General features: G+C 43.7%; 1 protein-coding gene across 5 annotated transcripts in view; it reads right to left on the reverse strand.

Annotated features, from left to right (window-relative positions):
* RALGAPA2 (Ral GTPase activating protein catalytic subunit alpha 2) overlaps nt 1-12567 on the reverse strand; it is a 287179-nt gene that overhangs the window by 168381 nt on the left and 106231 nt on the right. For all 5 annotated transcript variants that reach the window (XM_081256663.1, XM_081256662.1, XM_081256661.1 and 2 more), the window contains 4 exons: nt 9013-9150; nt 7396-7493; nt 2327-2417; nt 826-1002 (listed from right to left, as the gene is read on the reverse strand). In XM_081256663.1, coding sequence (XP_081112789.1) covers nt 826-1002; nt 2327-2417; nt 7396-7493; nt 9013-9150 — 504 coding nt within the window. The remainder of the gene's footprint in view (nt 1-825; nt 1003-2326; nt 2418-7395; nt 7494-9012; nt 9151-12567) is intronic.

A 12567-nucleotide genomic window follows, 5' to 3' on the forward strand; every position in this document is an offset into this window, starting at 1 on the left:
GCAATACCTTGGCAGAGCCTGGATGCAGACCCAGAAAGTTCGGCTCTGGAATCTATTCATGAATCTTAGAAATACAGATACTCAAGGGGAAAAAGTTGCAAAAAATACAGAATATGACAACATTTTTCAAAAGCTTAAAACCAGAATTAAATGATATAGTGTTTGAGGAGACAGATATTGTGGTAAAATTATAAAGAAGTTAAGGGCATGATTTTAAGAAGAATTGGGGACAGGGTCACAGGAGGACGGGAGGGGAAGGACTTGAGAAGGGCCTGCTGGGGCCTCACTGGTGGGGCAGCTGTTCTACTTCTTACACGGGGTGCAGGTTGGCTGGTGTTCATTTGATTACTACAGTCCATAACTTACACATGCCTCACAACTTATCCCGTATATATCAAACATTCTACAGTCAAGTTAAAGAAAATAGTAATCAATGAGCTATCCAAATTCTTTAACTTATCCTGGATTTAGGACACATGTCAGTTGGAGAAATCACTCTTCTCTGTTTCCAGAGTAAATCACATTTGGTCACGGATCGCAAAGCCTTGGCATGAATATCAGAGACCTCCTCCCACGGTGGACAGTGGGTGTCGGCATGGCAGGCCTCCTCCTTTTTTGGCCACTGATTCAGCACCCTCTCCACACAGGACTCTGCGAATTCACGACTGATTATGAACAGGGGGTTGGGGCCGGCACACCCATGTGGGAGGAGGGAACCCCCATCATTGTGCTGAGGGACCCCTAGAGTTCTTGCAACTGGCAAACCCTGGGATCTCCCAACCGGTGTTAGCACCGGCACCTCTTCTCAAAGACGCAGTTGGTTACCTGTGAGGTTGGAAGCATCCGTGGGACTGAGTTGTAACCAGTGGCGGGCATCGGAGTCAGTCACAGCATCCGTGGGCGGGTTCAGTTCCGGGTCTTCCTCGCACATCTGCCACGGGCTCAGGGACGGCTCTGCCTCGGTGTTGCAGCCCAGAGCAGGGTCACTGCTGACACTGTCACCTGGCACAATGGGAGACACAGTCGGAGACAGCCAAGAGCAGGGAACCGGCACGTCCACAATCCCAGCACACAGGGAACTAAGCAGCTGTCCCAGCAGGAATCGTTCTCAGGACAAGGGCTCAAAAGGTGCCTGCGTGGGGCTCCTGGTCAATGAAACAGAGGTTCCAGGAGTGGGGCACGAGCAGTCCTTATGGGCCGTGCCACCTACAGCCCAAGCAGCACTCTATTCAGGGGTCTTAACTGAGTTCCCCCAGGTACGGAGAAGATCACCTCAAGTTCTTACGCTTTCGACCGTGACTTATTCAACTACAAAACGGGGGTGGGTGGAGGAGGGGAGGGGAATTGATTCCACCACAGAAGTGAGTTTATTCTGGCAGGATGCCTTCTACCTCATGCCCGATGTCTAGACTTGAACCTGGGGTGAATCACCCAGGATCACCGGGGGATGAGGTGTCCCACACAAAAGGTTTTCTTCAATAGAGACTCTCCCCTTTAAACACCAAAAAGTTCTAATTTGTCAGGAAACAAGGATGCTTTCAAAGGCTGTGAAGCCTCACAGGGCTATTCAGTCTGACGCAGAACAGGCCCAGCCAGCCTGCCCCCCAAATCCTCTGTCTGCTCCACAAGGACTCGGGGTGTCCGCCCTCTCTGCCTGCAGCTCTGTCGGCTGCGTTTCGATCTGCCGCTGACGGCCCCCCAGCCCTGCTGCTTCTAATCTGCTGTCCGTTCTTCACCTGCAGAAAACTGACAGCTGTCCCAGGCACCAACCTGCTAGGTCCCTAAATTTGACTGCCCCAGGACTCTAGAAGGTGGAGCCTAAGAGGCCCTGCTCCGCCCTCCACCAGGATCCGCCAAGAAGGAGGGGGCCTGGCAGTGGACCTCAGGGAAGTGGAGTATCAGGGACTGCATTTCACAGTTGTGTGATGGTACGTCTCAGCATCCCAGTCAGATTTTAGTTTTTAAATACTTATGCCATTGACTTCAAGGTACTTCGGAAGCTTTTGCTCCTAACCTGGGGAAACTTTCTGGGGAAGGCCATTTTTCCTTCTGGGTCTGTCTGCTCACCCAGACATCAACCTTGGCTGTGCTTCTCACCTGGAGAAAGGCCCAGGGCTGGAAAGACAGGCCTCGAAGGTACAGGTAACTGACTGGATCTATTCAACTGTATGTGCACACTAACCACCCATCCATCCTGGGATCCCAGGAACAAAGATGTCCCATTTCACAACCACTGTCTTCAGATGATAAGATATCATTCGAGTTAGAAAGTCAAAAGGGAACAAAATGCAGCCTCGCCGAAGCTGGATGAACACAGACCACTTACTCTTCTGTCTCCCCCTGTATCTCCCTTGCGTCTGCTGCAAATCATCCTTCAAGTCCAATTCAGCGGGGCTGCTGCTTCTTCGTACTAAGATCTTCAGACAGAAAGAAATATTGCATTTGGTACAGGGAAGTTTTCATTTTTATAAGACCGGTAAGTTTCTAGGCCACATTTCTAAAGAAAAAGAAACAAACAATAATAACGGGCAACAAAAAAACTGAATGACGTTTTGCATGGGAAGGATACGGGTTCACAAATTACTGTAACTGAATTGTAAATTATACAAGATCTGAAATTTAAGCCTTCTACTTTGTCAGTTGACATCCAATTAAAATGGTCTACTGCGGAGGGGTGCCAAGTTATATGGAAATCGTTTATTTTGAAATTCTACTCGTACTTCTGCTCTGGCACACATGGATAACGGATACAATCCTCCAGGAAGCCTAAGTCCCCGTGGATGGCCAGGGTGCTGGCAGGGAAGGCAGAAACTCCACCCAGACTCCCAAAGGTCATTCAGTGCTTCCCTTGTTATGTGTGCAGCAGGCTTTCCTGAGCACCGTTCAGCACTGGACCGTGGTTTAAAAACAGGGGACTAGAACACTGTGAGGCAATTCGCATCCTCTAAAATTTACATAACTGGCTTGGAAAGACAAAACATACACAAATTACACAAAATGGTTACAACGTAGAGTAGCAAAATATGCGAGTCAACTCTCTCTAAAAGGTTTGCAGAATAAAGCATTACCTTGATCGGCTCACAGTGACAGTAGCTGTTCAAGAAGCAACAGACATGAGGTGGTAGAGAGAAGGCAGGAGGGGACTCAGGGCAGGAAGCACTGAGGAATCAGCAAGTTCTATGTGCAGGAAAAGAAGCCGATTATAGCAGGCCATGCAGGGCAGTCAGGTGAAAATGGTAGGAAGAAAATGCGACCACCTTCTACAAGAGGCAGCTGCCGGGGGGCCGCCAACATCAGGCTTAGGAATTTCAACCCAGTATTGGCAAAATGAGCAACTGTCTGTTCCAGACAATAGCTTATTGTGATTAAAAACATAACCAGAAAGGTAAGTCGAGTAGCTTATCTGCAGGACAGAGTTAAGAAGTTGCTATGGAACTGTTACAGTGACTCAGGAGTGAGCAGATATGGCTTTTGATGGTAGAAAAGGAGAAGAAAAGATAAATTTAAAAATGCTGCAGAATGACAGTCAAGAGCTTATATGAGAGCTTATATAAGAGTTGTACATGGGAGTGGACGTTTCATCACAAAAGGATATGAATCTAGGGGACCATGAGAATGACGGTGATGAAGGAAAGAAGGGAGAGAGCGAGGGAGGGAGGGAAGGAGGGAGGATGGATGGATGGACAGACATGGATAGAGGAACTTGAGAAAGTTTCTGATATTTTAATTTTCACCTTTGGGCTGAATATCTAAAGAGAATGTGCTATAAGCGTGCAACAAAAATCCACAACTGGTGAGATGGAGGATACAGCCAAAAATGAAGATATGTATTTAAGGCCCTCCAGTTCAGAGTATACAAAAAACATGGGATTCCATAAGCCAACTAAAGGAATGAATATTAAACAAGCAAACACATGAAAAGGGGGGACTAAGATGTATAATTAAAGGACAGAATAATTATTAAGCTAAAACACAGAAGTAGGTCATAAATAAGAGATTTAGAAGATTAACAGTATATGAAAAAAATATTACTCAGCCTTAAGGAAGGATGATCTATGTCTAATATGACAGTGGAAATACACCCAGGATACTTCCTGAATTGAAAAGCAGAATGTGGGCTCTTCTGCTTCTGATTCTCTGAGAGATGAAATGTCCTCCAACTACAGAACTGGAACCTATATAAAAATTTGGGGCTCACAGGAAGTAAAATAAACCTCCAAGTGATCCATACCCTCTCCCTACCCCCCAAAGCAAACTGAAACCAGGGCAGTGAAATGGGGCTCCTTTAGGGGTAAATCTAATGTTACCACTCCCTGTGGCAAAAGGACCAAGAGTCCAGGATTAAAGTAGCACTCCCTGTTTCCTGGAAGAAACAAATGCAAATGTTGCCCTGGTGAAACTTCATCACTTCAGATATCCAGGTTTTCTGTAGATTCAGATGAGCCAGGTAGGAACTCACAACCAAAGATCACCAAACAGCAAAGGAAATAAATAAACCACCATGCACAAGAGTCTCAGAAACAACAAATATCAGATTGATTTCAGATAATGATAAAGAATTTAGAATTGCAATCTGTGATTATTTTGAAGGAATAAAAGATGGCAATCACAAAAATGAGCAAGCAACAGAGATTATGAGAGATTGCAAGATATACTTGAAAAGAATTAACCTGAACTTGCAGAAGCAAAAGGTATAATTGTTGAACCAAAATACTGAATGAAAGTATTAAACAGCAGACTATTTATGAGTAAGGAGAGAATTATTGAACTGAGTGAAAGATCTGATGAACTACCCAGAATGCACCCACATAGCCAAGGAGAATGGAAAATATGAAAGGGGGCTTGAGAGACATGGAAGACAGAATGAGAAGGTCTAAATATATTTCTACCCAGAATTCCAGAAGGAAAGAGCAGAGAGAACAAAAAAGAGGCAATATTTGAAGAAATGGTTACCAAGAATTTTCCAGAAGCAATGGAAGAACAAGTATTCAAAGACACATGGCACACATACCATATCCAAAACAGGACAAACGTATAGACCAAAAGAAAATGCATCTAAATATACTGTAGTGAAACTGAAGGACAAGGATGAAGAACAACAAGGAACAACAAATAGACAGGATGAAGAGAAGACCTCTCAACAGCAACAACGAAAGACAAAAGATAGTAGAAAAATAGCTTCCATTAGAAGGGGTGGGAGGAAGGAAGAAGGAAGTGGGGGGACTATGGTAATTAAGACAGAAAGACAAAGAAACCAATGATTCAAGAAGCACCAAAATAAAGCCTTACACATCTGGGAAGCAGTATATATGAGAGAAAGGTAGCATTCAGATTAATAAAGGAGAAATGAATTCAATATATGGGACCCAGAAATGGTTATCCATGTGGGGAAAGAAAAATGAAATTGGATCCCCACCTCACTCCATAAATATCAACTCTAGGTAGCTGAAAGACTTAAATGTATAAAGCAAAACTGAAACACTTATAAATACAAGGTAAATATTTTTATCCCTGTGCAGTTGATATTTTAAATTTTTCATAAAACATAACCACAAAAATGATAACCAAGAATATCAAAATTAAGAACTTCTGTTCATCAAAAGACAACATAGAGAAAGTGAAAATATATGCCAGACACTGGAAGAAGATATTCGCCAGAAACATAACCAACATAGGGTCAATATTCAGATTATATAAAGAATTAGTACAAATAAAAGAGAAGAAGACAAAGAAATCAATAGGAAAATGGAAAAGACATCAGTAGGCATTCGACAGATGAAAGACATACGGCCAATCAACATAAGGAAAGGTTTTAAACTTTATTAGTAATTTGAGAAATGCAAAATAAAATGAGATCCCATTTCCACCCACTTGACTCAAAAGATTTCAAATCTGACAATAGTAAGTGTTGACAAGAATGTGGATGAATGGTAACTCTACACACTGCTGGTACATAAGTGGCACAATCACTTTGGAAAAAGACACATTCTTTTGTAAAGAACAACATTATGCTGCTCTGTGACTCATCAATTCCACTCACATTCTTGATGAAGAATGTACATAGCTTCATTTTTCATTTAAAAAAAAGTGAAACAATCTAAATGTCTGTCAACAAGACAATGGGAAAGTAGGCTGTGGTCTATTCACAGTGGAGTATCATACAGCAAAGAAAGCAGTGAACTAGGGCTACGTGCTGCAATGTGGACTTAGAAATACATAATAGTGAGTGAACAAAGCAATAACACCACTTTTATAAAGTTTAAAAATAAGGAAAACTAAAGGACATATTGTTTGGAGATACACACATTTTGAGCAAAACTATAGAGCAAAGCAAGGACACAATAAACACAAAGCCAACAGAAAGCTGCTCTCTGAGGGACCAGGATGAAGCCCACAGGCCACGGCAACAACACTGCAGATATTCTAGTTCCTAAGCTGGTGGTGAGCCTCTGGGTGTTTATCTGATTATTGAAATATACATATATAATATACATATACATATGGAATGTGCAAGCTGGTATATGTCCTTTACAGAAATGAAGACAGAGGAAATTTAACACTCATTAGCTTCCAGGCAGGGCAGAGTAGGGAGAGACTTTCTTTGTTTATTTTGTACCTTTCAGTGATGTCTGAGTTGTCTATTCATATATACTAATTTTAAAAAATGAATAAATAGGAATTATCTGCATGAATGAGTTAGGGCTACTTTTTTTTTTTTTTTTTTTTTTTTTTTGCGTTACGCGGGCCTCTCACTGTTGTGGCCTCTCCCGTTGCGGAGCACAGGCTCCGGACACGCAGGCTCAGCAGCCATGGCTCACGGGCCTAGCCGTTCCACGGCATGTGGGATCTTCCCGGACCGGGGCACGAACCCGTGTCCCCTGCATCAGCAGGTGGACTCTCAACTACTGCGCCACCAGGGAAGCCCAGGGCTACTTTTTAATTTTCTTCTTTATACTTTAAATTTGTGTTTTAAAAAAATAATAAATGCTATTTTAGATTTTAAAAAAAAAGAAACTGTAACAGATCTTTGCAGCATCTCACTTATCTAGGAACTCATGTCAGGTGGAGGCTACAACCTAAAGTGATATCAGGAATAGGGAATCTGAACATTTGTTTGACAGGTAAGGATGCTCCTTAAAAATAGAAAGGGCACATACAGACCAGATGGTAAATTCTGTTTTCATGTTTATTTTTTCCCTATTTTTGTAATTTGACTGTAATTTTACATAGAAAGTAGGCAAGACTTTAAAAGGTCTCAAGGTCATTTGGCCCTAAAACACATCCAAATGGAAAAAAGTTTTAAAAGACAGCATCACACCACTAATAAATTTATGTATTGTGCCAATAATTTGTTTATTTTTAATGACAAATGGATATATTTTGAAAAGATCTTACTGTTATTCCTTCATGTTCTTTCTTCTCATGTCCTTTGTTCTCCTGAACAGACCTGGGCTCTGAGGAACTCAAATTCTGTGCATTTTCTACCTTTTGACCTAGAGATGTGGGAGAGGGGAGAATCAACAGCAGTAATATTTCAGATGGTAAAATTGGAAAAGGTTTTTATACGTAGGTAATTATTAAATTTAAGTATCCTAAGATGTACAAAAGAGAGAGATCTGGGCCCAGCACACTGGTAGCCTATGGATCACGTCTGCTCCATAGACCTGGTCTCTGACGCACAGACAGCTTCACTGTCTTGGGTTACGTCACCCAGGGGTCAGGCAACAAGGCCTGTCCCGGAGCCTTGGGGAAGGGGTCCCAGACAAGAGCTGCCTGAGTCAGCCAGGCAAGCTGACTGGGAAAGGAAGCAGTGAGGTGGCTCAGCGTTGCTGGCGAGAGAAATAACCAGTGTCAGTAATAAAAAAGGGAGTATCACCACCAAGCCTGCAAAAGGTAATTTAAAAGATAACATTCTATGAGTAGTCTACTACTACTGAGTAGCCTACTCGTTCTATGAGTAGGCCAATAAATTTGAAAAAAAATACATGAATTGAACAAATTCCTAGGAAAAAAACACAACTTATCCAAAAGAAAACAGGAAAAAGAAAATATGAATAGTCTTATAGTGATTTAAAAATTTGAATAGTACTTTAAAATCTTCCTAGAAGAAAACTCCAAGCAACCGATGGATTCTACCAAGTATTTAAGGGGGAAAAATAAGTCATAATGATCTTACACAAAAACTTTTGGAGAAGAGAAAATCTTTCAGATAATACATTTCTTGAATTATTTTTATTGTATTTTCTTATTTCAAGAGGATTTCTAAGAGGGGATACTTCCTACTCATTTGATGAGGCTGGCATGACCCTGACGTTAAGGACTAGGGGATGGCTGGGTTGATTTCTTCTCTAACCCATGAAGCTAAATAAGCTTGTTCACTGTTGCCAGATACGTTTAAACATGTGCTTTCACTGTAAAATACATTAGTCACTGTTTACAGGTCTGACCATCTGCCTCTTTGCCCTCCACACCAGTTGCTGCTAAAAGCTATTGGAGAAACTGTGTGGGTTAATGCTATTACAAGTTATCATCTTCAACCTCAGCAGACTCTGCACACTGCTAATAAACTTCTTCACAAGTCTGGTCAGCCTTCCACTCTCACGGTCGACGTTTCTCCTCGCAGCCCTTTCCTCACCCCTCACGCCTCTCCTCCCTGCCTCTGCCCAAACTTGCTGCCCTCCCTCACCTGTGGTGAATTTTCTCTACCTCCCACCCACTCCAGCCACTCTGGACTTTTTTCCTAGTCCTCAAACATGCCACACTTGAAAAAAGTACACATACACACACACTCACACACACACACACACACACACACACTCTCACATAATTTGGATAAATAGATTAAAATAAGTAGTTAAAATATTTCATTGCCAGAAATCACATCCTTGCAAATCAACTTATAAATTCCCTTGAAATAAATAGAGTTAGGATAAATGTAGAAAGCCACAAGACATGCAGCCTCTTCCCGGCCAGAATCTACGGTCCCGTGTGAGTAAGGGAAGCTGCTGGTACCCGGAGGGGCCGCTGAGCACAGTGGCTCCGTGACGTCAGGGCTGCTGCTGCTCCGAACCATTGGCTGCTGCTCGGCTGCTGCCAGGGGGCCGGATTCGGCTGCAGCTGCATTTTCCGGCTGCGGGCATTCTTCCACTTCTGTGGGCATTGACACAGAACATGCAGGGATGTATTGCAAGGTTTTAAAAAATAATTTCACTACTTAAAACAACTCATTCTCAAAATCATAGTTTTAGATACTATTTTTTCCACAAAAATTGTGCAGTAAGATCATTGTCTTTCAAATCATAAAGTTTTCTACACTTGTTAACAGTAATATTCCAATCCAAGTGTACATCTGCCTTTTAAGTTCTACAAAGCATTTTCTTTCGATCAAAGTGAAGAAAAAAAGAAGGGAGAGCGAGCAGAATGGTTGAGAACTGCGAAAGTCACTGGAGTTTCAGGGACAGGCATGTCAAGGGAAGAGGGATCCGGGAGATGCAGGGGAAGGTCACTTACATGTGAAAGAGTGGGACATCACACACGCACGTGTGCGCACGCACACACACACACACACACACACATGCCCTAAAGGAAGATAAAAAGAAATGGGAATTTCAACTTGATTATTCTTTTTAACAGATAAATGTACAACTGTCTAAAATAAAATACTGTAATTATTTAATGATATTTCACCAAATGCAAGGTTGAATTAATCACTAAAGTACGAAAACGACCCACTGGTGTTTTTAGAGAATCAATAAATATATGTCATAAAATAGAAAACCACAGCTGAGCACTAACCACTGGGTGATCCCAGCTAGGATATCTATGAACCATATTCCCCTAAAGAAGGGAAGTCCCTCCGAGCTCGTTTCTAAACTTCACAGTTCATTTTAATCTCCAAAGACAACCCAAGGTGCGGAAGACTCACCCCACCACCTCTCTGCAGCTCCGGGGTTCTATCATCCCTCTGCTCTGGCATCACCATCAGACTCCTAACTTGTGGCCTCAGAGAGGTCCCGCTACGAGAGAGATGCGACCGCGCCACTCCTCCTGCGGAGGCCTGAGGCCCCCATCACTGTCCGTCAGGCTTGCGCTCCAGGGACCCTAGAGGTCACCGCACAGGCTTGATACCCCACCACGAGCTCTCCCTCACTTTAGTCTTCAGCAGGCCCCGCCCACACATCCCCTGCAGCTCCCCCTTCGAGGCTGACCTCCCCCGGGCCGCCCAGGCGCCCCTCCTGTAGGACTTGCCACGTGGTCCTGCGTGTGACCCCCACCGCTGCCTGCCCCCCAGGCTCCATGCTCCCTCGTGCAGTCACGGAACTCTACACCCATATTTTCCCCAAATTTTCATTAGCTGAAGTTTCAGTCCTTCTAAAAAGGGACTCATCAAAATTCAGCCTGTACCCTCTTACCTGGAAGTGTCACCTGAAATGCAACTCGCCACCAAGGTGCCCCCATTCTGTGTAACCCTTTCACCAGAGCCACAATCCAAAGGGCTGGTCGGCCCCAACCAGGAAGGTGTATGTAGGAAGGTTCTAAATATAACACAGAGGATTTCACCGAAGGACTGCTGCTTTTATTCTTACTCTCCACATAAAAACTCCATTTTTAAGTACCCTGATACAAGTTACCAGGCCTCAAAACCACGAAATGTGTGTGATCCCTCACTTAGAATGCAAAGTCCTGGGCCACATTCTCCATTCAGATACTGATGGGAAGCTGGGCTTAGGGGACAAGCAGAGTAAGGGAAGGTGGCAGGAACAGACAGACCCGTTACAGCCTCGTCTTTCCAGGCTGTCTCTGCTCTTCCCTGCTCCTGAATAGCCACGAGAAACACCGGACGTCCTAAGTGCTCTGGGATGCTCCGCCCAGCATCCCGGAGCAGAAACCAGCCCCCTCGGCTGTACTCCCAGGCTCCTCAGCCACAGGCAACAGAAGCCAGATGACCCACGGACCATCCTTCCCGCTGTCTTCTTTCATTGTTTATTCTAGTTATGCAAGATCCTAACACCTTCTGGGAAGGGTTTCTACTTGTTAATGAACCTGCTTGTAACCCCCCCCGCCGCCCGCCCCCGTCAGCAGGTCAGCAGAGGGAGCCCAAGAGCTTCCTACGTCTCTAAAAGATAACTGGCACCCGCTGGTCTTGACGGACAGTGGGAAGAGTGGGTTTCATTCCCTTGAACGTGATGCCAAGGACTGGTAGATGTTGGTTTCTGGCCTCTGAGCAGAAACAAGTAAGAGCGGGGCCAACAGCGGCAGCATCCTTTTCAAGATGAAGAACGACGCCACCTGGTGGGATACGACAGAGCCAGGGGACCACGGCTTAGTGTCCCCGCTGGTCCTCAGACAACAGACGGACGAAGAGCCTGCCGTGGCCAGCTGGTCTGCCCTCCCAACAGGCTGGCCTGATGTGGCTTTAACGCTCTGTTTTTGTAAACCTGTCGGTAGGGCCTTCTCAGATGGAGGAAGTCCAAGCCTGAAGAAACCATGGGAAGAGGTGGGACGGGAACCGCCGAGAAGAATGGGAGGGAAGAGGAGAACCATGGGTCCGGGGATCTGTCAGGCTGCGTGGGGACGGTGCCCTGAGCTGTCCCTGTACTTGGCTGTTATGTTGACAGAGTGTGAAAAAAAGGATGTAAATTCTCCTTACCCCACAAGTGAAACCCAATTCCCTGATTTGTATATGTACACTTTTTGGCCTTTTCTCATACTTTGTACTAAGTATATACTCAAGGTTTGTTTTGTATAGATGAACAAATGAATATCAGAAACATTTTCTAAATACCTTTCTCCTTTTTCTTTCTTAAACAGTTCTCGAGCTCCCTCTGCTGGCTTTTGATTTTTGTTAAGGCTGCGCCCCTTCTGCAGGGTCAGCTGTAGCAAATGCTTCCATAACAGATTAAAACCATTGAACGCTGATACGCAAATATCAAGGTAGAGGATTATCTGATATGCAAAATATAAAAAGGACAGTCTAGGTTATATAAAAATTGCGTTAGAAATTCTGGGAGGTCTAATGCATTCTCTGTGTTGACTATCACACAATTTGAATCACTTCAAAGAGCTGAATTCTATGTCAGATTCACCGAATCATTCACTTTCTCTCAAGCAGAGCTAACCCAATAACCCAAACTCTGAAAGCACCAACTTTCAAGCTTCTTGATAGTGTAAGTTACAACACAACACAAACACCATTACTAAATCATTGCTTTCTAAAGCGCATTCAAAGCACCAGAAAAATGATCGAAAAAGGATTAACTTCATTTTCTCCCACACTGAAAGAAGACTCGGCATGATTAAATCAAGTGTGTAAACTCTTCAGAAACTTCTATTTATTCAGGAATCTGACTACTTTTCAAAAGACATTTCATTCACTCTTTAATCTAAGGCTTCCTTAATCCATCTTATTAAACATACTGAGACTCATTCTTCAATCATCAAAATTCTGGGTTCCATTTACCCCTCATATGAGGTTGCACAAGCAAAATTCATTGTGCCATTTCCTAACTTTTAAAGCACTGTGCACAAACCAAGTTGACCCTATGAAAAGCACAAGAGACATAAATC

Source organism: Mesoplodon bidens (genome assembly GCF_964165515.1).
Source record: "Mesoplodon bidens genome assembly, chromosome: 15".
In the NCBI taxonomy this organism is placed as follows: domain Eukaryota; kingdom Metazoa; phylum Chordata; class Mammalia; order Artiodactyla; family Ziphiidae; genus Mesoplodon; species Mesoplodon bidens.